This window comes from Protopterus annectens, chromosome 6.part0, assembly GCF_019279795.1.
Source record: "Protopterus annectens isolate FY-2018-M chromosome 6.part0, PAN1.0, whole genome shotgun sequence".
Taxonomy (NCBI): domain Eukaryota; kingdom Metazoa; phylum Chordata; order Ceratodontiformes; family Protopteridae; genus Protopterus; species Protopterus annectens.
The window spans coordinates 180,139,920-180,167,419 of NC_056737.1; the positions used below are offsets into that span (position 1 = coordinate 180,139,920).

Sequence of the window (27,500 nt, forward strand, 5' to 3'; positions counted from 1 at the left end):
AAGCTGTGGCTGTGCTGAGTCCATACATTTTTCAGGTACCATTGTAATTTCCTCATATGCAGTTTTGCAAATGGTATTAGTAGTATGCAAGATGCCATGAATCCCAAGGCCTGCAGAATTTTTCTTGCAGGGAGTTGGGTCTTTGTTGCCATTATTTTGAAATATTGAAACAGCGGTCGTCGTTTGTCTGGCGTGAGATAAGCCATCTGGGCCGTTGTATTCAAGCTGGCACCCAGGAATATTATGTTTTGTGAGGGCACTAGTTTTGATTTCTTTTCGTTTACTGTGTACCCTAGGCAACTTAGAAGGTGTTTGACAAATGCCACATGCTGTAAAAGAATGTCCCTGCTTTCTGCTTGAATAAGACAGTCATCCAGGTATGGGTATATTTGAATTCCTCTTTGTCTGCAGTATGCAATTACTGGTGCCAGGCATTTTGTGAAGACCCTGGGCGCAGTAGATAAGCCAAAGGGCAGTGCAGAGAATTGATAATGCGTTGAACCTGCAATGAAGCGGAGGTATCTTCTGCAATTTTGTCTGATAGGGACATGCAGGTATGCCTCCTTGAGGTCCAAAGTGACTAGCCAAGCATTCTTGCCCAGCATGGGAAGAAGCTGCTGTAGTGTTAGCATCTTGAATTTTGGCACTTGCAGATAGGTGTTCAGAATTGAAAGATCCAGAATGGGTCTCCATGCTTTATCCTTTCTTGGAACTAGGAAGAGTCTTGAGTAAAATCCTTGTCCTTGCTCCTGTGAAGGTACCTGTTGAATGGCTCTCATGTTCATGAGAGCTGCAATTTGTTTCTGTGCCTCTGCCCATTGATTTGGTAGCAGGTTTGGCATTCCTTTGATCCTTGGTAAGGTATGAAAGTGGAATCTGTATCCTTGAGAGACAATGTTTAGAACCCATTTGTCTTTTGTGATGATGTGCCAGTTGTCTGCAAAAAATGCTAGTTTTCCTCCCAAGAGTGTTGCCAGGAGAGATTTGCTTGGTGGTTTGAGGATAGAGTCATTGTGTCTGCCTTCTGCTAGCTTGGGGCCTGTCTTCTCCTCCTTTCTGGGTAGCAGAACCCCATTGGAGAGGTTTGCAAGGGCCCTGTGACTGACCTCTGCCCCTTGGGCGTCTGTATTTGCCCCTCCGTGATTTGTCTGAAGCTGGAAAGGACCAATTTTTTGTTGGCCAATTTCTGCTGAAGCAAGGGGGTTGTACCTGCAAGAAATCCTTGACCATTTGCATAGATTTAGCCTTATCCTCCATTTTCTTTAAAACCTCTTCTGCTTTGACACCAAATAACACATCTTGTTGTAAAGGTGCATTTAATAATTTTGCTTTAACATGGTCAGGGAGGGTTTGCTCTTTTAACCAAGCATGTCTACGAATGACAGAGCCAGTAACAGCTGCTCTACAGGAAGTTTCCAATGAATCAAAACCGCATTGCAAAGTATGCTTGCCCACCTGTTCAACTGCATGCAACAGATCCTGCATTTCCTTGAATTCAGGCTGTTCTGAATGTGTGCTCATTTTTTGTTTTGACTGAGACATCAGGAATTGTTGATATTTCAACATGTGAAACTGGCAATTTAATGCTCTCGTAGCCAGAGGTGCATATTTTCTTTCCCCGTTTATCTAGGGCTCTGGAATCTCTTTCAGATGGCACAGGATTTTCAGCCATAGAAGCTTTTGCTCCCTTAGGACCCTGGGAAATGGTTTCTGGGTCAGCTATAGGGCTTTTATAAAGGAATTTGTGTGAGTCAGGTACTCTGTAGTATCTGTCTGGTTTGGCTGGAGAAGGAGGTAGAGAGTCTGGATTTAAACTAGACTCCAAGTAGACATCATCCACAATATCTAAAACAGGAGGGATAGCAAGAGGTCTGTGCTGGGGTAATAAAAGGAACTCTCGGAGCCTTTTCTTAGAATCTGAGTAATCCTGGCCTTCCCAGTGGAAATGTTCACTCAATGTATGTAATGTTTCCCCAAAGAAGTAGTCTTCAGGGAGAGATGCTGAGGGAATAGAGTCTTCAGCATCAGAATCCTCATAAGGTGGAAAGGTGTAATCCTGTTCCTCAGAAGAATCTGAGGAGAGAGAAACCTGGTCAGAGGATGCATAATCCTCCTCTTGTCTTTTATCAGGAGGGGGATGGGAACCCCTGATAAGGGTAATTAAATCTTCAGCCATCTTAAGCATCTGTTTCTTAGGCATGGGGCCTTGACCTGTAGACTGATGAACAGTTTTCTTAGGCTTTAAAGGAATTTTAAGCTTAGCATAAGATTTAATGGTGAGTGTAGTCGGTCTGAAGACACCTTCTGCAAGCGAAGGTGTTTCCTCTACACCAGTGTCTAATTCTGCTCTGGTGTCGGTAGATGGCTGCGTCGGCCTAGTAGACTCCGCGTGGGAGTCGGCAGCTGTCTGGGGTTCCAGCTCTGCAGTCATCAGGGGCTGCGTAGGCGCCTCACTGAAAACTGGAGAACCGGCGACAGGCCCAGCTGAGGCCTCGGTGTCTGGCTTATTCCTAGGCTGTCTGTCCTTATCCTTGCGTTTTTTATGAATTGCAGTCGTCGGCTGCTCCGATGGTATGTTATAATTAAATTTCCTACCGAAGTAATGCCGTGCGAAGTCAAAACGGCGTTTGATAGTGCGTTTATTAAACCTAGCGCAAAACCGACAACCTGTGACGTCATGGTCTGGGCCTAGGCAAGGAATACAATAGGAATGGAAGTCCTTATGAGGTATTTGCTTCCCACAAGAAATGCAATTGTTAACTTTTTCTGACATCGGACTGAGGCAAGGAAATGTTCCCCAACGGGGTACTTAGCTTTATTGAAGACTTCGGACTGAAATTCAAATAGAAAATCTCAGGTGTCGGCCAACCGGCACTTGCGAACTGCTTCTGCTTTGGGCACCACGCGGCAAGAAAGACTGAAGAAAATTGCGTCGGATGCCTCTTGTATACCCCTCGTGCACTGACGTCAGGGAAGAAGCGACAGCAACCGACGCCGGACCAAGACTTTGGAATTCGAGCCGACTGCGGGACCGCCTGATGGCAGGATAACCCAAGTGTGATGACTGCAGCAGGGTAACACGATGAACATCAAGTCCGCCAAACAGGTATAAATAAAGTGAAAGGGGTACATACAACTTCCATCTAGTCTCTAGGAGCTGGAAAGTGCTGCTGACAGCAAAGGACAAATGAAAAAGTTAAAATTTTCCTTTGTCTTTCACTGTTCACACCCAATGCAGCCAATCTCTCAGCTGTTTTAAAAGTCAAAAGCATCCATTGGCAAAGAGCAACTCTGGTGTTAAGGAACCACAATCAGCTGCACCAATCAGCCTAAACATCAGCTCAGACAGGTGAACTGAACAACACAAGGGTACATACAATTTCCTCCTAGTTCATATGAGATGGGAAGTGCTGCTGAGAACAAACAAAGCACCAAAAAAAGAAAATAAACATGGTAAACATTTCCTTTTTGATTCAGTGCCCTCGCAAACAATGCATTCAATCTCTCGGTTGTTGCTTTAAAATTAAGCACCTTGTATCAAATAGGGTAGCAAGCCTGTAGTGTCAACATCCCAAACTTCTTTCAGAAATCAGTCTAAGTCTGAGAGATCTAGAATGAGTCTTCACTGATTTTCCCTTAGATACTGGCCACTATAACATGTCGTAATAACATTTCCTCTTCTCTAAAAGCATAAGGCAAACAACCTGAATGTCTAATGCATGCTGAATCAGAAGACCACACCAAGTTACAGAACATGGAAATGGTGCAACATCTGAAGGTACAAGATGATAGTGTAATCTTTGTAATCTTTAGAACTCTGGGACAAGAATTACATACACATTTTGTGGGTGTGTGCAGCATGTACAGGCAAAGGGGGAGAATAGTAAGAGAGTGGGGAAAGAGATATAACACTGCTCTCCTCAAAATATTCTGTTGTACATTTATTAACTACTTTATGTGCAAACTGTAACAACTAGTTGCATGGGATGGCTTGTAAGTACATGTACCTCCAAATTTTGACGAAATATATGACATGATATGAAAGTCTGAGAAAATAAACTGAATCTGAAGAACTTATTAATTTGGAAAAAGAAAGCTCAGGCAATGTTTCTTTTGTTTTCAACAGGAACAGAACTTTAGAAATACTTGCAAATGACTTGCACCAGCATAAAATATGCATAAACTGATTGAAATACTTGACAAATGTATTCCTAAAGAAGAAGCAGGACTGAGTCTATGAGTCCAGTGGTGGACTATACTTTTGAGCTTCACCAAACATCTTCACCATCACAGCGCTCTCATAAAAAAAACAAAAAACACACACCTACCTTCAAGGAGGATCTCAATAGAAATCTACCCAAACAGCAGAGACCTCCAAATCAGAAATGCACTCGACCACCACAACACAGCACAAATCACAAGGCACACAGCTCACCTACACAAGTACACAGTGTGCCCCTCAACTTAAGCCCAAAGGCAAAACAGCTTGCCCAATACACTAATCATAGGTGACTTAATAGTGAGGCACACTGTCCCACTCACTAGGTTGAATAAGGAGAAGGTAACAGTCAGCTGTCGGGTGCCAGGATCCGACACAACACATGCACTCAGGTCACTCCACAATAAGTACAAGTATGACTCTGTCATTGTCCATGTGGGTGTGGATGACCTGAGGCACACCTCCCTGGACTACATCAAAGGAGACATGGAGGAGCTCTCGGGTTATGTGGCCCAGACAGGTAAGACCCTAGCCCTGAGCAGCATCCTACCATCACCCAGAATGATACTGCAGTACAAGCAGAAAATTATAGACTTCAACAACTGGCTAAGTTTCTGGTGTCATTCTAAGGGGATCCAGTATCGGTCTGCTTTGGATGACATGATTGACCGACCTCGATGCTTTGCCAGAGATGGCCTGCATCTGTCATCCCTAGGTTTCCGGATACAGGCTAATGCTCTTGCCACCCCTATAGTGCCTTTTTTAGCCGGTGTTCCAAAGACCAAATTACCATCATGCTGCTCAATGCTAGAAGTCTAAATCTCAAGATGCACTCGCTTGAAGCACTCCTCAAAATGGAAAACATCGACATTTGTGCTGTAACGGAGATCTGGTTTAAAGCAGCAGAAAGCACCCCTGCGCTACCAGGCTATAACTCATCCCACACCTTTCGGCCCCAGAAAATGGACCAAGGCTCCAAAGGCAGTGGCGTCTCCATATTCATAAGGGATATGCACACCTCCAGACTAGTAGCCCAGTATAACGCATTGGAGATACTTCAGGTACAACAGTGGTTAAGACAGCAATTCAGGTCGTAGCCTGCTATAGGTCCCCAACCATGTCCCAAGACTCTCATTCCACGTTCCTAAGCACCCTGGAAACTATTAGGGTCCAACCCAACACTCTCATACTGGGTGACTTCAACTACCCCTCCATCAATTGGAAAAACTACTCGTGCACCAATACACTTGCCCAACGGTTCCTGGAATTCATTAATTCCAATGTGCTGGACCAGCTCATTCTTACCCCCACTAGAGGAAGCAACATCCTTGACCTGGTTATTACTAACATGGGCAACCGCTGCTCAACACCAACAGTCAATTACTCGTAATTAGGCGTAAAAGAAGTATTGCTTCTCAAAGAAACCATATTTCTGTGAGAGATGAGAAAAAGTTGACCCACCATAACAGCTTGCAACTCAGGTACTCTTCTTGCAGAGGTCAGAGCAATTAGCAACACAGTTTTCCATTTTGAGAACCTCAAGTCAGCCAGATGAGCTGGTTCTAAATCAATCAAGTTTTGCTAACACCTCTAACACAAAATTAAGATCCCAAGGAGGAGTCATCATATTTCTAGAAGGATTCTTATGTAAAACCTTTTTCAAAAAATACATTTTCACATGAGACTGCATTGAAATACAAGGATATATGACCAGACATGCTGAAATGGCTGACAAATGATCCTTGACAGAGAAGGATAGTAACGCACACAAATACTGTGAAACACCAGAAACACTAGTCCTGAATGGGTGTTGGTTCTTTTGTTGGCCATGAATACCCGCTACACATCCTCAGAAAACTATCACCTAGACAGTCAGTTGTAGTTGTTTGGGGTTGGAATGTACGGGAATCCTATTAGAAGCTGTTAGTTGACAAGATTCTGTCCACAGACATGGATGCTATTTTTAGGAATGCAGTAGTAGCCTCTAAAGTTTCTTTCTAGGCATTTTGACATCCCTATCAGAGTCTAGCCTCTTTAACTAGCAATTAAGGCACTTGAGGTGTGCATATTTATCTCTGTAGCAAGTGTTAAAGGTCTGCTACTTGGTTTGTTAGGTTACTTTTCCAATATAAATTTAGTGGGTTGTACTACACTCCCTTAACAGTTAATTTAAAGGTGAGTGAAAAGGGTCTGTTACAATGAAAGTCTAAAGGCCAGGGTCTGGATGTTTTTTGGTTTATTGTATGATCAATACCTTTCACTACCATACAGTTTTAGTATTTACCTGCCTTTGATGAATAACAAAACTAGAATTAAGTAAAGAGTAGGCTTGTATGGGTTGTAATAGAGGTAGGTAGTTAAGTCAACTGTACCACACATGGGCACTGCACTATGTGGAAGGTTCAATAGCAAACATTTGAATAAATACCATTTATCTTAGAAAAATAGTAGTAACCATGCATATTCATTATCCTGAAGTAAACGTAGCATTTCTGTATGTAAATTTATCTTGGTCCATTTTAAACATCAACATCTTTGCCATTAATCCATTAGATTTTCTACTCAAAATTCCACTTCGCTCTCATTCCCACCTTCAATGCAATTCACACAGTCAATTCATAGGTAGGTACTAGGCTATTGGCCCTAGGGCCTATATAAGCCTAGCCAAAGGTACCCTGACTTTCACCACCCAAGACAATTATTTTCCTGTGCCCCTGTCGAGCAGAGCCACAGAAGTGATCCCTGGGGTGAATTTCCCATTTCCCATCCAATCATCAAGATTTTTCTTGAAGAGTGCTAATGAGGAGATCTGTTTGACATAGATAGGTAGTCTGTTCCAGAGTGTGGGAAGTCCCTGGGACAGGAATCTATCCCTCCAGCAGGTTCTGTTTATTGTGGTGACAAGGTTTAGGTCCCTAGAGCGTGTAGCTCGGAGGGATTGGGATTTCTTTAAGTAGAGCATATCCAACAGCTCTGGGTTTGACACAGCTTTGTATGTTTGGCAGAGATCGCCCCTGAGTAGGCGATATGCGATGGAGTAAAGCTGTAGTTTTTTTGAGACGGTCTGCGTAGGGCATCTGTTTGAGGCCAGTAATTCTCTTTGTGAGGTATTTCTGTGGTCTTTCCAGTTGTTGTAGATGTCTTGTGAGGTACATACCAAAAGGGGCATTGTACTCTATATAATGGGTACAATGAGTGATGAGTAGAGGGGAACAATGACCTTTTTTTCTGGATGAGAATCCTTTTGTGATGAGATGAGCCACTTAGACAGATTTCCTAACCACTGTGGCGATGTGATTATCAAAGAAGAGACTACTGTCCACCTGTGTCCCAAGGTCTCATCACATTTTTGGCATTAAGTAGACTACCAGCTATGTGGTAGTTCATGGGTACAGAGTTTTTACCAAAGGGGATGACAATACACTTTTTGGCACTGAGCTTCAGGCCATGGCTTTGACACCAGGTATCTGTCTCAGTGAGGCCCTTTTGTAGTTTGTCCACATCGTTAGGAATTTTGATTATGGCTCCTAGTTTGCAGTCATCTGCAAACTTTGTTAGCCAAAGACCTTCTGTGTTAGCCTGCACTTCAGAGAAGTAGATACCAAACAGGAGAGGACCCAGGACTGAACCCTGTGGTACTCCACTTGTCACTGGTCTGAAGTCGGATTTGGAATCCGCTACTTTCACAGTGTGGGTTCTGTCCATGAGCCAGTTGGCAACCCATCTTGTGACATAGGGATTTATACCTAGTTTAGTGAGCTTATCTATAATTCTAGAGTGGAGAATGGTGTCGAAAGCCTTGGCGAGATCTAGATAAGCTGCGAGAACCATTTTACCCTCATCTATGGCTTTGGTGACTGCTTCAAAGAAGTCAATCAGGTTTAGGAGACATGATCTGCCTTTTACAAATCCAAACTGGGTAGGGTCCAGACTTTGGAGATTACCAATGTCTTCGTTTATGAGTTCCACGATGATGCGTTCCATCAGTAATTTCTGAATGCTTTATCTTTGCATTTTATAGGTACAAATTCCACTACAATTACAAACATTCCTTTTTTCCATAAAATGAATATTCAGCTGCTGTGTCAGTTTTTGTTTCAGACAGACTCTAGTAAAATTAGTTCTACCTCTACATAACCTACAGATTTGATTTTTAGCCACACAGTGGGCCTTTTCCTGCCTGAAGCCAAAGCATTTACAGAGGATTTTTTTTAATTAATTGTTCATTATACCAGGTCCCTTACTGTTTTACATAGGGAAACCACATGGCAGAAATTTTACTGTTCTTATTTTTGACAGAAAAAAAAGATTACTTTCATATACAGTACCAGTTCTGTACACTTTAAACTGCTCTGTTATGCTTTTAAGCTACACACTTGAAAGGTCGTTCACAAGACAAATATCTACCTTTTTCAATGTTAAATCAGATTCCATTAACAGTCTGCCACTTAGAATAATTTCTGGTGTCAGAAATGATCGGGCATCTCTTCTAAGTCAGCCAACTTACCAAATTCACAGATTTTACATTTAAATTCTTATTCAGTGGTATAATCATCAACAGAATTGTGAACCCATTTTTATATTTAAATCCTTTCCTTGTTTTTTTCCAATGGTTCCTTCTCCTTATTGGCTCATTCATTCCCCTGAGAAGACAGCCAAGCATCTCCAAACTGGACTAGAGCCTTCAAGCTCATTCATTCTCATTTGGCAGACATATCTCTTTCATTCCCCTGGATGGGAGAGTCAGGCATCAGTAAGTAGACTAGTGTACTGGTTCTGCGGAGGCCCTCACCCTATCCCTCTTAACCACTCTGTGTTGCTGGTCAGCTGACTCACCATGGCTGCCTGGACAGGGAATGATTAACACGTTTTTTCCTATGCAATCCCTGACTCAGTGGTACATGTGTCACTAAGGTGCTAGCTTGACAAGGACTCTTCTACAGGCAATCACCTGCTCTCCAGTAGGTGTCACCAATGTGGCCACCACACACACACACACACCCTTTGGGAAGTGCGAGCTAGTGTTAGCTACTTAAGCCTATATGCCCCAAGCACCAGTACTGCTAAAAGAACACAGGTCAACTGGGATGTAGTCTTCATCCACCTATGTCACAGGGATGGGGGAAGTGTCTTGATTCCCTGTGGAAAATAAATTCTTAATGTAAAACAGCTTCCTTTTTGGCATATAGTATGCCTACAAATTACTTTCCAGTTCTTCAAATTTGGCTTTTTTTCTCTTTAAAAGAAGATGTGACGAACATCTCAACGGCTTTATCATCTTCTATATGAAGAAATGCTGCAGAATGGACCCATCCTGGCTTATCCCACAGGTTGCTAACAGTGTGATATAGCTCAGAACACTGAATCCAAGACATGCAATTTTTTGATAGGTTCACCTAAAACTTTAGAAGATACTGGTGGCTGTAGGGTCACCATTTTGAGAGAGAAATTAAAAAAAAAAAAAAAAAGTCATCCAGTGGAGTGCAAAACAACTGAAATCATTCAACTGCAATATTTGGAATGAGTCTGCAGTTGTAAGAACAGGTAGGTTATTTTGCAAATGTTACCTGGGTTTACTGTAGGCCTACCAATGTGCATTTGTGTTTTTGGTACAGATATAAAAGCAGCAACCGGAGGCAAAAAAGCATGAGTGCCTCAAACCAGTAACTTTTGTAAAGTAACATTTTATTTCTAACACTATGCCTTAAGGTGCATTTAAAGTCACTTTTCCACACTTTTTTAGATCTGCAAGGGAAAATGCTTAGTTAAGTAACAGTTCAGAATAAGAACTGCAGGCATATCACATTAACAAAATGAGATTCATCCAAATTCAAACTGTTACTCCACACTGAAAACCTAGCCCTGGTAACATGACTCCCTCCCTAAAACTTATCGTAAAAGATGCAATACTTTCACTTTAACATTTTTCATAAGACAGGTTTTTTTAATGGCAGAGCATTGCTGGAAAAAAAAGTGATTTGAATAGTTAAATAAACTGCATGGGATCCAACTTTTAATCTTCATCTTAGTATTATAATCTACTACATCCTGCAAAGTTATTCATAATACAGCGAAAGTGAGGTTTCCTTCTGCAGAAGGCCTGTTAAACTACAGACCAAGATGACTGCAAAACCAACATCTGGACCCTCCAGTAAAAAGAATATAGAGTGTTGGGAGTAGTTATCAAGGAACAAAGTGGACAGACCGTATTGTTCCGAGCTGGAGAGACCAATGACTCATCCAAACCTAGTAGTTATTGAAATGTCACATCTCCAGTAGGCTATATACATTCTTGGATTCCTACATATTTAAAAAAAAAATCAAGTTAAAAAACAAGCTACAAAGCTACACAAATGTGTGTGTGTATATATATATATATATATATATATATATATATATATATATATATATATATATATATCTTATCTTGTGAACAAGTAAACAGTACTAAAAAAGTGCAAACAATTTTCAGCAAGAAGTCTCCTCTGCAATAATAGAAGTCAGTGCAGCCACAGTCTTTACTAAAATATTCTAAAATTGTACAATACAGAAAATTCAGAATATTTTTCCATAAATTTTCATAAGCAACTTTTCACATCTTGGAAACTTAACCACAGAGGCATATTATTAGCAAAACTTTTGTTCAAGATACTTGTACTTATACATGACAAGAAATTCCCTTATGTGCACTTGCTTACCGAATTATTTACACAAATTTCAACGATGTGCCTATTTGCATAATTAACAGCAAACGTAACACTCATTTCTCAATCCATAGAACTAAAAATACAATCAGTGACATTTTTCCATCTAAAATTTCAGCTGATGCTATGGAATAATCTGTATGCCAACTACTTTTAAATGTATTAATGTAAACATTGAAATACACCCTCTTCATAATTACTAAAAAACACCCAAGAGTATCTCCAATCCAGTGCACTTTACATAGATAGTAAAAACTTATTTCTGTCCCACCGTAACATTTCACATTATGTCCTTCAAATACATGTAGCTCATTAAGTTATGAAAATATGAACAAACAGCAGATAATCTAGTACACACTACAGTGTAACAATCTTAGTGTAATTTGTTTCAAAAGCCTTGTACTTTCATACAACTGCTATTATTTGGTATGTGATTTAGTTACGGAATCCAGACACCAAAAATTACAAGACTCCATAAAGTGTTATGTGTTTTAAGAGGATGTAAACACAACAGTAATACTGGGGTGAGTAAGTTAAACAACTGCATAGAAAGTATACATATCTTTGAAGATATGCTGTCTGTCTCAGGAGGTGCACACAGAATGTTAGCCTTTTGAGGGACTGATTTACAGGATCTATTGTGAGGCTTAAGACGTAATGATCATCAGTGGGCTTGACTGCTTTAACTCTATGCCGGGTATTTTTTACTTCACTTACTATTGTTTCAAGATTATTTTAAAATGAAGACAAGAGTGAATGACTATTTCTGATGCAAGATCTAAACCAAAGGGTAAAAAGGTCACACAAACAAACCATTCAGTAAAACTGCAAAAAAGACCCAACCAAGACATAATGTTCACTGTGTAATAACCTAAGCCTCTTATAGTGGATGTCCATGGGATATACACCAGTGACCCTTAGGACATACCAGGGTTTCAGCTACATTTGTTTTCTGTGTAGTGCAATAACCCCCAAGATATGCAGTTCCAAGCCCCATCCACAGAGCAGCTAACTGCACCTAAAGGGATGGCAGAAATGGCAGTGAGTTTCACCCAATACTCCCTGTCATGTAACTAAATACTACATTTTAAAAATAAGTTGCGAATAAAAACAAATACTGGCAAAAAACATGATGCATGCATCTCACCTCACACACAAAATATTCATTTAGAGTATACCATGTCCATGAAAAAAACTGTTAGTGCAGTCTGTTGCTGTATGCTGTGCAAGTCCATTCTGCGATTGTCAGAGGAGGAATGTTAAACACAACTGTGCTTAGCTGTGAAAACATTATGAGATGCAACTGTCCTTAGCTGTCAAATTCACTGCATGATATACTATTAATTTTATATTACAAAGACTGTGCTTAGCTTCCAAAAGGTTATGACAACTGTTACTATTTGTATGACATACACAAGCCACAAGACATTAGTATACAAATGTTCTGTGAATTTTCAGGTAGGGGACAAGGAATGTTAGTATGTTATTAATTTTATTTTATTTAAAATGTGATCCTTCTTACAGAATCTTTTAAAATGTCAAGTTATTTAAGTGTGCATTTAAAATGGCCACAAGACATCATTATGTGAACAAATACATTAAATGGCATTCACTACCATTGACAGCCTGTCCATCAAGGATGCCATGCCCCTGTCAACTGTCAATCAATGAAAGACCGCCCAAACTTGCAAAAAACGTTATTGGGGAAAATTACACTAAACAATAACCTTACTTTTTACATCTTTATGGGTACATTCAGGCCAATAAAGCCAAACCTCACCAGTATGGCTTTTAGGTGTCATTTGTGTATATCCCACTGGTCTCCACTATAGAAGGTGAAGACTCTAGCTTGGTTGGCTTTTCTTGCAGTTTTTACTTATGTTACACCCAGATGAATCAGTTAGTTTACAGGATTCTATAGGGCATCCTGACTCAGAAACTTATCTCCAACAGCTTTCACAGCATGGCGGTCTGATGCTGCCTCCGATCCTCTATCTTACCCTGCTCGGAGACAAAATGCTACATAAAGTAATGTGAAATTTCACCTGCAAGAAATACTGTGGGATGACAGCTAGCTGGCTGTAGCTTAACAGAAAAAAATGACTAATTAGGAGGCAATCAGAACTTTCTTATCATTTTGCTAAGTAACATGCCACTTTAGGGATAAATCCCTTTAGGAGATGTAAAGCAGATGAGAGGGAAAGTACAGTTGTGTACCTACCATAAATAAAGATGTTAGAGTGTATTCACTGTTGCAGTCATTACTCTTGGGTTATCCTGCTGGCAGGCTACCCTCAGTCGGCCAGAATTCCAAAGTCTAGGTCCAGCGTCGGTTGCTGTCGCCTCTTCCCTGACGTCAGTGCGCCAGGGGTATAAAAGATGCAGCCAACACCATTTTCTTGTTTTTCTTGCCCCAGATGCCAGGTGCCCCCAAACTGGAAGGCTGAAAAAATATGCAAATAAAAATGCATGCACAAAAATAACATTTCCTTCATCTACAAGCAAATACACCACATAGGTTGTACAGGATAGAGAAGTGCAGATAAGTCCCAGCAAAGAAAAGGGGGATGGTGGGTGGGTAACCTGGACTGCAACAGTGAATACACTCTAACATCTACATTTATGGTAGGTACACAACTGTACTATGTTCATCGTGTTTCACTGTTGCAGTCATTACTCTTGGGTTGAATCCCAAAGCTGAGGAGGGGTGGCTGGGCTAAATAGGATTAGGAGAAGCTATGAGGCCATGTAGAACTGCAGTGGCAAACCCTGCTCTGCACTTAGAGTAAAGAGGTAAGTGGCAGTGCTTTGTGAAAGTGTGCACTGAACTCCAAGTTGCAGCCTTTAAGATATCTTTGGTTGGTACTCCTCTGAGGAAGGCTGCTGAAGTGGCTGCTGCTCTGGTGGAATGAGGCCCAATGCCCTTAGGCACTGATTTGCCATGCTGAAAATAGCAAAAACGGATGCAATGGCCTATCCATTTAGAAATAGTCTGTTTTGTGATAGCCTTTCCCTGTGATCCTGCAGCATATGACACTAAAAGTTGCTCAGTCTTTCTGAAAGCTTTAGTTCTGTCCAAGTAAACGTGTAACTGCTTGTGTATGTCCAAAGAATGCAGAATTTTCTCAGCCTTGTTCTGCAGATTTGGATAAAAGGTAGGCAAGTGAATGGTTTGGTTGAGGGCCACACTGGACACCACCTTAGGCATAAAAGTGTTGGGTTTGTCCTCAGAGAAACCCAGTCTGGATGAAAAATGATAAAAGGTTCCACAGCCATGAGAGCTTGTAACTCCGAGACTCGTCTTGCAAAGGTTATTGCTAGGAGCAGAGCTGTTTTCCAGGATAAAAATTTTATATCCGCTGTTGATGCTGGCTCGAAAGGAGGCAGTGTGAGTTTTTCCAAAACATAACTGAAGTCCCAGGCCAGAATTGGTGCTCTCCTTGGATGCCTAATGTTTTTGGCCCCTCTGAGGTACTGCCTTATTAAAGGATGAGAAAAGATAGGTGGTCCCGTACTGTAATGGGCTGAAATGGCAGAGGCATGAATCTTAACTGATGAGAAAGAAAGGCCTTTGTTCAGCATCTCAGTTAGGTATTGTAAAATCTGAGGGATATTTGGTACACACGTGTCAATGCCTTGTTCCTGGTCCCAAGCACAAAATCTCTTCCATTTTTCTGCATAAGATTTTCTAGTACTGGGCTTCCTGGCCTCCAAGATGACATCCATAACAGCTTTTGAAAGACGAGTGTTCTGAATGGCTACATTATCCGCCATGCTGCCAGATTTAAGGTCCTGAGTTGGCTGTGCAGAATCAGATTGTTTTGTTGGGTCAGCAAGTGAGAAGTTTGAGGCAATATCCATGCTGGACCTTGAGTCAAGCTCTTTAGGACTGGTTACCAGTGCTGGCATGGACAGTCTGGTGCAATCAGTATCATTTTTGGCTTCTCTTGTCTGACCTTTAGGAGTACCCTGGAAAGGGGAGGCAGTGGAGGAAAGGCATATACTGTTAGATTTTTCCAGCTGAAGGATAGGGCGTCCACTTTCCATGCTTGCTTGTGATAAATCCTTGTGCAAAACCTCTGCAATTGGCAGTTGTGAGGGGAGGCAAATATATCTATGTCTGGGCATCCCCATTTCCTTGTTATCATGCTGAAGACTTGTGGATCCATTTTCCATTCGTGGGGATCCATGAGGTTTCTGCTTGGTTCGCCTGCCAGAGTATTTGTTTTTCCTGGCAGGAATTGTGCTTGCAGGTGAACTTGAAAAGTCAATGCTGTGTCCCATAAGGTCATTGCTTGTCTGCAGAGGGGGTAGGAAAGTGTACCTCCGTGCTTGGTTATGTACCACATGACCGTAGTACTGTCTGTCTTTATCAGTAGCTGTCCTGGATGAAGCAGGTCCTTGAAAGCTATCAGGGCATTGTGAACAGCTAGCATCTCTTTTTGATCGATGTGAAGATGCATCTGGTTTGCAGGCCATGTGCCTGAATACATTTTCCTGCCATATGGGCCCCCCAGGCATAATCTGATGCATTCGTTGTCAGTGTCTGTCTGGCTGTGGGTAAACTGAATGGCAGACTCTTGTTGTGGTGACAGGCCTCTGCCCACCATCGAAACTCCTGTTGCAGGCAGGGAATGAGTGCAATTACTGTCTCCAGGCTGTGGCAATGCTGAGTCCAAACACTTTTTAGATACCATTGTAGTTTCCTCATATGCAGTCTGGCATATGGAATTAGTAGAATGCAGGATGCCATGAAACCCAAGGCCTGCAGGATTTTCTTTACAGATAAATGGGTTTTTGTTGCCAATTTCTTGAAGTAAGTAGTCAGTTGCTTTTGTTTGTCTGACGTGAGATAAGCCATCTGGGCAGTTGTATTTAAGCTTGCACCCAGGAATATTATCTCTTGTGAGGGCACTAGTTTTGATTTCTTTTCGTTTACTGTGTACCCTAGGCCAATTAGTAATCTTTTTACAAACGCCAGATGCTCTAGAAGAATGTCTTTGTTCTCTGCTTGAATTAGGCAGTCGTCCAAGTAGGGATATATTTGAATTCCTCTTTGTCTGCAAAACGCAATTACTGGTGCCAGGCATTTTGTAAAGACCCTGAGCGCAGTAGATAAGCCAAAGGGCAGTGCAGAAAATTGGTAGTGCATTCAGCAAGCTATGAATCTGAGGTATCTTCTGCAACATTGTCTGATTGGAACATGCAGGTATGCCTCTTTTAGGTCCAAAGTTACGAGCCAAGCCTTCTTGCCCAGCATGGGCAGTAGCTGCTGTAGAGTCAACATTTTGAATTTTGGAACTTCCAGAAACATATTTAGTATAGACAGGTCCAGTATTGGTCTCCAGGTTTTGTCCTTTCTGGGCACTAGGAAAAGTCTGGAGTAAAATCCTTGCCCCTGCTCTTGTTGCGGTACTTGCTGAATGGCCCTCATGTCCATAAGAGCTGTAATTTGTTTTTGTGCCTCTGCCCATTGACTGTGTGGCAGGTCTGGCATACCTTTTGACCTTGGTAGGGTGTGAAAATGGAACCTGTAGCCTTGGGACACTATGTTCAGGGCCCATTTGTCTTGGGTAACCATTTGCCAATTTGATGAAAAAAGTGCTAGTTTTCCCCCTAAGGGGGCTGCCAAAAGAAAAGTGCTTGGATCTGGCAGAGGAAAGTCATTGGGAATGTTTCCTGTAAGGTTATGATTTGTCTTCTCCGCTTTTGGAGGTAGGAGCACCCCATTGTTTAGGCCTGTATGAACCTTGGGGCTGAGATCTGCCTCCGAGATGCCTGTATCTGCCTCTTTGTGGTCTGTCTGACACTGGAAAGGACCAATTTTTAGAAGGCCAGTTCCTGCTAAACCTGGATGGCTGTACCTGTAAGAAATCCTTGACTGTCTGCATGGATTTTGCTTTATCCTCCATTTTTTTCAACACCTCTTCTGCTTTAGTACCAAACAAAGTATCATGCTGTAATGGAGCATCTAATAATTTTGCTTTAACATGATCAGACTGATTCTGTTCCTTTAACCAAGCATGCCTTCTAATAACAGAACCTGTAACAGCGGCCCTGCAAGAGGCCTCCAGTGAATTATAACCACATTGCAAAGTATGTTTTCCCACTTGTTCAGCTGCATGCAATAAATCCTGCATTTCCTTGTTCTCTGAACATTCAGTATTTGTCAACAATTTCTGTTTAAGCAGTGACATTAAATATTGCTGATATTTAAGGATATGAAACTGGCAATTTAAAGCCCTTACAGCCAAGGTAGCAAAAGTGTAAACTTTTTCCCCCATCTGTCTAGGGCCCTAGAATCCCTATCAGAGGGGACAGGGTTTTTTGCAGTGGAAGCCTTAACCCCTTTGGGACCCTGAGATATAGTTTCTGGGTCAGCAGCGGGGTTTTTATATAGGAATTTATGAGAATCAGGGACCCTGTAGTATCTGTCTGGCTTAGCAGGTGCCGGGTGTAAAGAGTCAGGGGACAGGCCGGACTCTGAAAATACATCATCTACAATGTCTAGAACAGGTGGAATAGCAAGGGGTCTGTGCTGAGGAAGTAGCAGAAAGTCTCAGAGCCTTTTCTTAGATTTAGAATAATCTTGGCTCTCTCAGTGGAAATGCTCCCTCATGGTATGCAGGGTTTTCCCAAAGGAATAATCCTCAGGTGGAGAAGCTGAAGGAATAGATTCTTCAGCATCAGAATCCTCATAGGGAAGCATGGAGTAATTCTGTTCAGAAGAGGAATCGGAGAAAATAGAAACCTGATCAGAAGAATCATACTCTGTCTCTTGCCTAGGCCTCTTATCAGGAGGGGGATGGGAACCCCTAATCAAAGTAATTAGGTCCCCAGCCATTTTGAGCATCTGTCTTTTTAGGCATGGAAGTCTGAGTAGGAGAATGCTGTACTTGTTTCTTTGTCTTTAGAGCTGCTTTAGTCTTTGAAGCTGAAGATGGCTTAACATATAGTTGTGTAGGTTTGAAGACACCCTCAGAAGCAGATGCCTGCTCAGCGGCTCCGGACCCATCTGAGGGAATGATTTCTGAGTGTCCAATACCTTGAGTATCCAGAGGCCCAGTGGGCTCCACGTGGGAGTCTGAAGCGGCCTGTGGCTCTGAGGTAGCGAGCGCCAGGGGCTGCGAAAGCGCCTCACTGAGAACCAGCGACTGGCCTAGCGGAGGCCTCGTCGGTTTTGGACCTCGGATGCCTATCCTTTTCTTTGTCCTTGCGTTTTTTGTATACTCTGGTCATCGGGCTGTTCCGCCAGCATTATATAATTAAATCTTCGGCCAAAGTAATGAAATGCAAAATCTAACTGACGCTCAATAGTGCGTTGGTTAAATCTAGCACAAAACTGACAGCTAGCAACGTTGTGATCAGGGCCTTGGCAAGGAATACAGTAAGAGTGAAAATCCTTATGAGGTATTTGCTTCCCACAAGAAATACAATTGTTCATTTTTTCTGACATCGGTCTGGAGCAAGAAAAAGTTTCAACGGGTACTTAGCTTTAATGAAGACTTCGGTTCTGAAATTCGGATTCGAAAATCTCAGGAGTCGGCCGACCGGCACTTGCGAACTGCTTTTGCTTCGTGCACCACGTGGCAAGAAAGACTGAAGAAAATGGAGTCGGCTGCATCTTTTATACCCCTGGCGCACTGACATCAGGGAAGAGGTGACAGCAACCGACGCCGGACCTAGACTTTGGAATTCTGGCCGACTGAGGGTAGCCTGCCAGCAGGATAACCCAAGAGTAATGACTGCAACAGTGAAACACGATGAACATCAGCTGTCCTTTAACTAGGTGACCAAATATTAGTCTGGGGTACATGGGACTTGTGTCTACTGCTGCAGGGCATACATCTACTGTGACTTACTAAGAGCTTTAAAATACTCCTCAACCAACCTCAGAGTTTTCAAAGCTTCAGGAGCAAACAAAGCTCCCAAATTTTAAGTAACCATTTTAAACTTATTTTTAGTCTCCAAATATATTACAAATGATTACTGTTCTGGTGACAGAGATACAAATACTTTCTCAACTGGTGGTGTATACATCACAAAGGTTCCTGACATATGCAATTTATACACAGCTACATCAATGTTACGGACTTCTTTCCACTGTAACAAAATACATCCTTCCTCCCCAAAAATCCTTTAAGAAAGCCCTTCTGCTCTGTGACAAACTCTCTTCAGACTTGTTCCTCATTACAAAAAATGATGATGTGGGCAAAATCATTTACCTTAATACTCCTACCATCTATTTTTCAAACTTCTTACCAATGCCACTTGCATTTTTTTTAATCTTGTACTTTAATAAAGCTTTTGTTTTTACTTGGTGAAATATATGTATAAAGCTTTTAATTTTACAATATTGCCGAATTTTGTTCAGTCCTTTAACATAAGGAGCTAACACCAGACCCTTCCCAAAAAAACTTTGGGGAAGAATACCAAAACACCCTCATTTACATTTAACCAGGAGTGATTAAGCAGCAAGACAGAATGGGACATGAGTAGAGTTAGAGTGGTGACCAGTACAGCTTACCAATGAGGGCGTGCAAAGATTATATAATGGACTTTCTTTAAAATGGTTGATTTTTACTACTTTATAATTGTGTGTGTGTGTGTGTGTGTGTGTGTGTGTGTGTGTGTGTGCGAGCATGCATTTTTATGCAAGTGGGCATAGCTTTCAACAGTCCAGATTTTCAGAGAACGTCTAGATTTTTGCCTCATATTTTCAGTCGGTTTCTCATAAAACTTATTTTTCTGGAAAACAATTGTGGACTAAATTCATTAAACAATATTTAAGTTTCTGAATTCATATCCTTCAGAAAATGCATGCTAACAAAAAAACTTTTTTTCTAGCAACATTCCAAGTTTATACACATAATATTTAAAATTTGTCCATATTTTTGGGGCTTTGTCCCCCATTACTTTTAGCTTTGCCCAGATTTTGTGTGATAAGAGGTATGCAAGTTGGCCATGTCTAGGTATGAGCTCCTCTTCCATGTGTACTTGACTGGTTAATAAATTATTTTGTGTGTGTGTGTGTGCGCGCTCGCAAGTGGTTGTACTGGATTTAGTAGAAGATTTATGCCCTCTAAAATTTAATTTTTGCTAATAAAATGCAATACATTATTCCTTAAACTGGATTATAAGTTACATACAGAGGAAGCAGGGTTGCAGTGATTAAGCATTTGTACAAATGGAGACATAAGCAACAGCAGGTCTTTTCTAGTATATGGAAAAGTCAATACATGCATCAGTACTTCCAAAAGCCCATTTAAAGGAGTTGCTGCATTTTTTTTCCAACCTCCCATTACACAATGGGTAACCAATTCACACAGTACATTAACCAGAGTTCTACAGTCATATAATATACATAAATTAGGAGGTGCAGCACCCAGCAGGATAAAAGCACTCTCAAACTAAACAGACAACTTTGAGGACAAATAAAGTCTACCAAAGCTAAATTTGAAGCAAGTCTGGCCTCCCAGGCCAAGGACAACCACAAAGCATTCTTTAGCTATGTCCACAACCTCAAAGGCAATCCACAATTGTGTGCAGGGCTCATTGTAAATGGAGCCACCTATACTGAGCCAAAAGATATAGCAAACCTCCTGGCTGATAAATTCAGCTCCAACTTTCCCCCTCCCTCCTCCTCAACCTTCCCTCAGGAAAGATCATCAAATATAACCCCCCCCCACCCCCGACTATCACTAGGGAATGGGTCCTTAATGCTCTCTCTAAGAACAAGAACACTGCATCAATGGGCCCAGACAGTACCCCAGGATGCCTTCTAAATAGCATGAAACATGACCTATCACTGCCTCGGGAATTACTATTTAACTGTAGCCTTCAAACAGGCTTTGTGCCTCATGAAAGGTGAAAGGCAAACAGTCATTCATCTGCACAAAGGTGGGCCCATCTACAGACCCTGGAAACTACAGGCCCATAAGTCTCACTAGTGTTATATGTAAACCCATGGAAAGAATTATCATGGAGATGATCAACAGAGATATAGTAAACCTCCAGACACTGGACCCAACCCAGTTTGGTTTCATCAAGGGCAGATCATGCCAACTAAACCTGGTGGACTTCTTTGAGAAGGTCAACAAAGCAATGAATGTGAGCAAAATTGTTAACACTGCCTACCTTGACCAGGCCAGGGCACTTGACAAAATACCCCACTCAGTCATTGTTGACAAACTCAAGAGGTTAGGTACAAACCCATACGTCACCCAGTGGATAGCCAACTAGCTCACAGACGGGACCCAGGAAGTTAGAACTGGGGAGTCCACCAATGCAAAGAGGCCAGTCACAAGTTGGGAACCTCAGGGATCAGTCCTTGGACTTTTTGGCATTTACCTCTCAGAAGTCAAGGTCAACATCAGTGATCTCCGGTTGACTAAATTTGCAGATGATTGCAATTTAGGAGCTATCATTGAATCTCACACTGACATAAATGTTTTCCAGGAGGGGCTGACACAGACAAACAACTGATGTCAGAGCCATGGATTAAAACTAAATCTCAATAAATGCATAATAGCATCCTTTCGGAAGTCATCCATCCCTGGTAACTATCATACTGACAACACACCCCTTAGAGTTGACTGTAGTCAGGGACTTGGGGACACATGTGATAGTAATCTAGCCTTTGATCATCACATGACTACAGTGGTGAGGAAGTAATTCTAGGTTACGCAACTTATAAACAAAGGTATGGCATCTAAGTCCAAGGAAGTAATTGTTCCACTGTATTCAGCAATCATCAGACCTATCATTAAGCACAATGCCCCCTTTGGTATGTGCCTAAACAGGCATATCCAACAGTTGGAACATCCACAGAGGTTCCTCAGTAAAAGAATACAGGGCATAAGTAAAAATGTCCTATGCCGACAGCCTCAAGGCCCTACCCATGTATTCTGTCTCTTACAGGCTTTTGGTAGGAGATCTATGCCTGGCACACAGGGCATTGTCAGAACCACTCTGATGGACCTCCTGCATATCCGCAAAACAAATAGCATCAGAATTACCCATTCTAAAGACTTAAACCTTGCCTGTGATATAAACAGAAACTGCTGGAGAGATAGATATGCATCCCAGAGACTACCCAGTCTAAGGAACAGGCTCCCAATCCATGTGAAGCAGAGTTCCTCCCTAACCCAACTGAAGTGCAACTTGGAGAATCGGATGGGAACCCAGAAATTCATCCCTGGTTTGGCACCTATGTCTAATGGACAAAGGTAACCTGTAAACTGTTCATCTCCAAAGGCCCATGCTTACACGTATCAAGGGTATCAGAACTTGTTAAAGATTTGGGGTGCATGGCTAGGCTTAAAAAAGAACCTTGTGACTGTTCGCCTAGTAAACACCTATCTTCTTCTTCTTTCGGCTTTTTCCCCGGTTAGGGGTCGCCAGAGTGGATCATCTGTCCGCTCATGATTGGCAGTAGAATTTTTTACAGTGTCGAGTTGCCAGACCAGCACCCAACCCTCCATATAAGGCACACACACGCACTCACGCCTAGGGCCAATTTAGAGTATCCAATCCGCCTACAGAATATCTTTGGGATGTGGGAGGAAACTGGAGCACCAGGAGGAAACCCACGCGACCACAGGGAGGACATACAGACTCTGCATAGAAGGCACCCCAGCCGAGGATCAAACTGGAGAACCTTTTGCTGTGAGGCGGCAACACTAACCGCTGCACCACCGCGGCCGCCCAGCCTAGTAAACACCTATGAACCTATAAAAACATATTATACAACAGTAGAACTCTGCTTAATGTACAAATGTTTAAGTTTCTGACTTCATATAATTCAGAACATGCATGGTAACACAAAATCTTTTATTCTAGCAACTTTCCAAGTTTATACGAGTAATATTTAAAAGGTGTCCCTATTTTGGGGGCTTTTTCACCCCTTTATTTTTAGCTTTGTCCAGATTTCTTGTGCTATGATGCCCACATTTCTCCTACTTCAGTAGTCCCACTGATCTGAGTTTCAGTGTTACAACCAGTTTCATTTATGTAGGGAAACCCTTGGTTTCCCAATGATTATCCTGACAGGTGTTAGCTAATCAGCACCTGTTTTTTCAAGTACTAACCAGCTACTGTAATATAAGATTATCGATCTTCCACTAAAAAAAATAGCACTGTTTGATAAAACACAAAACCTTTCAGTTAGCTGAAAGCAACTTAGGAAAAGCTTATAGCAGGGAAACTCAATTAATTGAAAATGTTCTGAAGCTGGGAAAAAAAAAAGAATATGGTGCATAACAGTGTCACTTTTTGAATGCTACCTAGAAACATGAAAAATCTGATCAAATAACCTAACACTGTTAGACTGCTGAAACCAGACCTTTTCAAAGTAAGGAAAGAGCTTTAGAAGGAAAAGTTTTCACTTATCATACCTTCTGTTGCAAGTAAGCTGCCAGTAAAACACAAGTCACAGTCACTACTAGCAAGAATGGAAATAAAACTGCTGAGGAATGTTAACATCTAGTAACAGAAGCTCTGTGCCTGAAACTCTGGCTGAAACACACCTGTGAAGAAAAAGAGGCTTATCCTCTTCCCTCAAAATACTCGGATCATATTAATTTAAAATTTGTACATGAACGGTTTACTTTCCACTGCTGCAAATGCTGTCGCGCGCTCTCCAAATACTCTGTGATGTTAACCTTGATGCTGCTGTGTTCAGGACCCTGTATACACCAAGGCTGTGTAAAAGGCAAGCAATCCTGCACCTAAGCACATTAGGACAGCTGACAAAAACTCAAGTATGCTTCTAGTCACTACAAAAATGCTTATAAATTAATGAACAGGAACACAACAGATAACACTTTCCAATACTCTGCTTAACAGCTACACTGCATTACCAACTATATCTAGTGAGGCGCCTGAAATCATGGTACACTGCACACCTGACTTCATTTCAGAAGACCAACAATACTAAGGACCCTCTCAAAATGTGTACTATGAAAATTATTAACTAACAAGCAGAATATCTTGTAACACGTACAATGCCATCCTACTTTCTGTATGAAAAAGACATGGGTTACATTTCGTTACCTGATACTATTAGAACCGACTCTAGCTGCTCTCGGTAATGATCTTCTTGTACTTCCTGAAGGCACAGGACCTGAAATATAAACATATACATATATTCAAGGTATCAAAAAGGTGATTAGAACTTGAAATATAAACGTACACATATATTCAAGGCCAGTGGTAACATAAAGCAAGTTGTAGTTCAGACCATTACGACACTATTTATGAAGCAAAGAACTGGATAAGCCCTAAGGCCATGCTGATGCAATGCCACCTAAATTAACACTGAAGAAAGATTACACAGGCAAAAGTACAAGTGCAATAAAGGAAATGCTGAGACTGCTACAACATCAAGTATGACAGCCATTATGACCAAAATAGGACGAACACATTACTGATGCTAAAGACTTGGAATCAAAAGTGTCTCCTTTTCATTCCATTTTGCTTGACAAGAATAGACAACAGCATATAGAGGCATTTGGAGTGGAATGTTGAGAGAGTGTTGACATTCATAAGGTGACAATTTCAGGTTTGGCTGACAGAGAACAATGAAATATCAAGATGTTTAAAATATACAGTATGAAATGCTATAAAGGATGCAACAAACATTTCCAACTAGGGCAGAGGATATTAGGCATAAAAGGAGAAGATCAACAAGGGAGGAAGATTCTTGTAGCAGCCCAACAAACTAGGCTTTTTTTTTTTTCATTTTAATATGGTTCTGATTCAAAACATTAACTTACCACATCTTCGAAACCCAGTTCATAGAGACCACATCAGCAAAAACTTACAATATCGAACCCCCGGAACTGCAAAACCTAACACCAGAAACTAAACCCCTTGGCCACCAGGACAAAAACAAAACCAACGCAGCAGACAACACCCATCAGAGAGGGGGGGGGGCATTGCCCCCCCTAACTAAATATACCAACTCCGACATCACACTACAGTGGAGAAATGGCAAAGATCACCATGGTGGCCAAGTCGTACTTTTCCTGGGGTTAGTTTTTGATGTTCCCTGTGTTCAATATTTCAAGGCTTCACTGATGTGGTCTCGAAAGTACAATTTTGTACCTACCATAAATGTAGATGTCCGATAGGTATGCATCTGCAGTCCTTACATATGGGTTGTCCTGCCTCAGGCAGCCCTTCGGTCGGCCGAATTCCAAAGTCTGGGTCTGGCGTCGGCTGATGTCGCCCTTTTCCCCGTCAGAGCGCCTGGGGTATAAAAGCGTCAGCCGACGCCATCTTCCTCAGTTTTTCTTGCCCCAGATGCCAGGTGTCATCTAAAGAAGGCTAAATTTTGGAGAAATGAATAAATTCCAATCATGCAAAGCAATAAAAACAAATACACCATAAAAGATAACCCCAGCTAGCTAAAAAGAGGGATAGGTACCCAAAGAATACTACAGAGGGGTAGGAGGGAGGGAAAACCTGACTGCAGATGCATACCTATCGGACATCTACATTTATGGTAGGTACAAAACTGTACTATGTCCTTCAAGGATGCATCTGCAGTCCTTACATATGGGTAGAATACCATAGCCAAGCTGGGGGTGGTAGGACCTAAGAAAAGGATGGTGTAGCTAACATGCCCTGCAGGACTGCAGTAGCAAAGCCTGCTCTGGATCTGGAATATAAAGGCAAGTTGTAATGCTTGGAAAATGTATGCACAGAGCTCCATGTAGCAGCTTCTAAAATGTCCTTTGTAGCCACCCCTCTTAAGAAGGCTGTGGAGGTGGCTGTTGCTCTGGTGGAATGAGGTCTGATGTTAGCTGGCACAGCTTTTCCATAAAAAGAGTAACAGAATCGAATGCAATTTCCTATCCATTTTGAAATTGTTTGAAAATTGCTCTTCCTTGTACACCAGCAGCATATGCTACAAACAGTTGGTCAGTTTTTCTGAAAGTCTTAGTTCTGTCCAAGTAGTAGCGCAACTGTCTGTGAATGTCCAGGGTATGCAGAAGTTTCTCTCCTTTATTTTGTGGATTTGGAAAAAAAGTAGGCAGGTGGATAGCTTGGTTCAGTGAGACTCTGGATACCACCATTGGCATGAATGAAGGATTGGTTCTCAAAGAGACTCTGTCCTTATGGAAAATGAGAAATGGTTGTACTGCCATGAGGGCCTGTAACTCAGATACTCTTCTTGCTGAGGTTATGGCCAGAAGGAAGGCAGTCTTCCAAGACAGGAATTGTAGTTCTGAAGATGCTGCTGGTTCAAAGGGAGGTAGAGTTAATTTTTCCAACATGAAGTTAAGGTCCCATGTAGGCACTGGTGGTTTCCTTGGAGGGTTGATGTTTTTTATCCCTCTTAGAAACTGTCTTAGCAGAGGATGAGAAAATACAGGTGGATCAGTGTTGCACTCTGCTGAAATAGCTGAAGCATGAATTTTTATGGATGAATAAGAAAAGCCATTATGGAGCATTTCAGCCAAGTATTCAAGGATATGTGGAATGCTCATTACTGTCGGATCCTGACCCTTTGTGGTGCTCCAGGTTCAAAATCTTTTCCATTTTGCCGAATATGCCTTTCTTGTGGAAGGCCGCCGAGCTTCCATGATGATATCCTTTACCATCTTGGATAGTTTATCCTGGCGAGGAGTCAAGGTATTTTCCAGGCTGTCAGCTGCAAGGTTTTTAGGCTGGAGTGCAGAGTTTTGTAATTGTGCTGTGTCAGAAGAAGTGGCCATTGTGGTAGAAGCCACGGTTTTGTGCGTGACATGCTCTAACAGTGGGTACCAGTGTTGTCTTGGCCAGTCCGGAGCTATCAGAATCACTTTTGGTTGCTCTGTCCTGATCTTCAGTAAGACCTTGGTCATGAACGGAAGAGGTGGGAATGCATATACTGTTAGAGCATTCCAGCTGAAGGATAGGGCGTCCACTTTCCATGCTTGAGGATGGTATGTCCTTGTGCAGAATTTCTTCAGTTGATGGTTGTGGGGGGAGGCAAAAAGATCTATGTCCGGCCTTCTCCATGATTGTGCTATCTGAAGAAAAATGTCTGGATGCAACATCCATTCGTGTGGATCCATGGTGTTTCTGCTTAGGCTGTCCGCCAGTACATTGTCCTTTCCTGGTACGAACTGGGAATGCAGCTCTATATTGAGTTTTAGGGAAAGTTCCCAAAGATTCATTGCCAGCCTGCAAAGAGGGTAGGAATGGGTACCTCCTTGCTTGTTTATGTACCACATAACTGTGGTATTGTCTGTCCTTATTAGCAGGTGACCTTGATGCAGGAAATGTTTGAAGGCCTCAATTGAATGTATCACTGCCAGCATTTCCTTTTGGTTGATGTGCAGGCGCAATTCCTTTTGTGTCCATTGCCCTTGAATACATCTGCCCTTCATGTGCGCTCCACATCCATGGTCTGAGGCGTCCGTTGTAATGGTTTGGCTGATATGAGGCTTGCTGAAAGGCAGACCCATGTTTGACTGACTTGCTTGTGCCCACCACAGAAATTTCTTTTGAAGGCATGGAATGAGGGGGATCAAAGCTTCTAGGCTGTGACTGAGTTGAGACCATAGATTCCTTAGGTACCATTGTAG

At 41.9% G+C, this 27,500-nt stretch overlaps 1 protein-coding gene across 1 annotated transcript in view; it reads right to left on the reverse strand.

The window, feature by feature from the left end:
- The window catches only part of ANGEL1 (angel homolog 1), a gene marked incomplete in the record, with an annotated part of 1,002,072 nt that overhangs the window by 770,985 nt on the left and 203,587 nt on the right, over positions 1-27,500 (reverse strand). Inside the window, 1 exon segment of the mRNA XM_044073897.1 lies at positions 23,977-24,046. Within this exon segment, the coding sequence (XP_043929832.1) occupies positions 23,977-24,046 (70 nt within the window).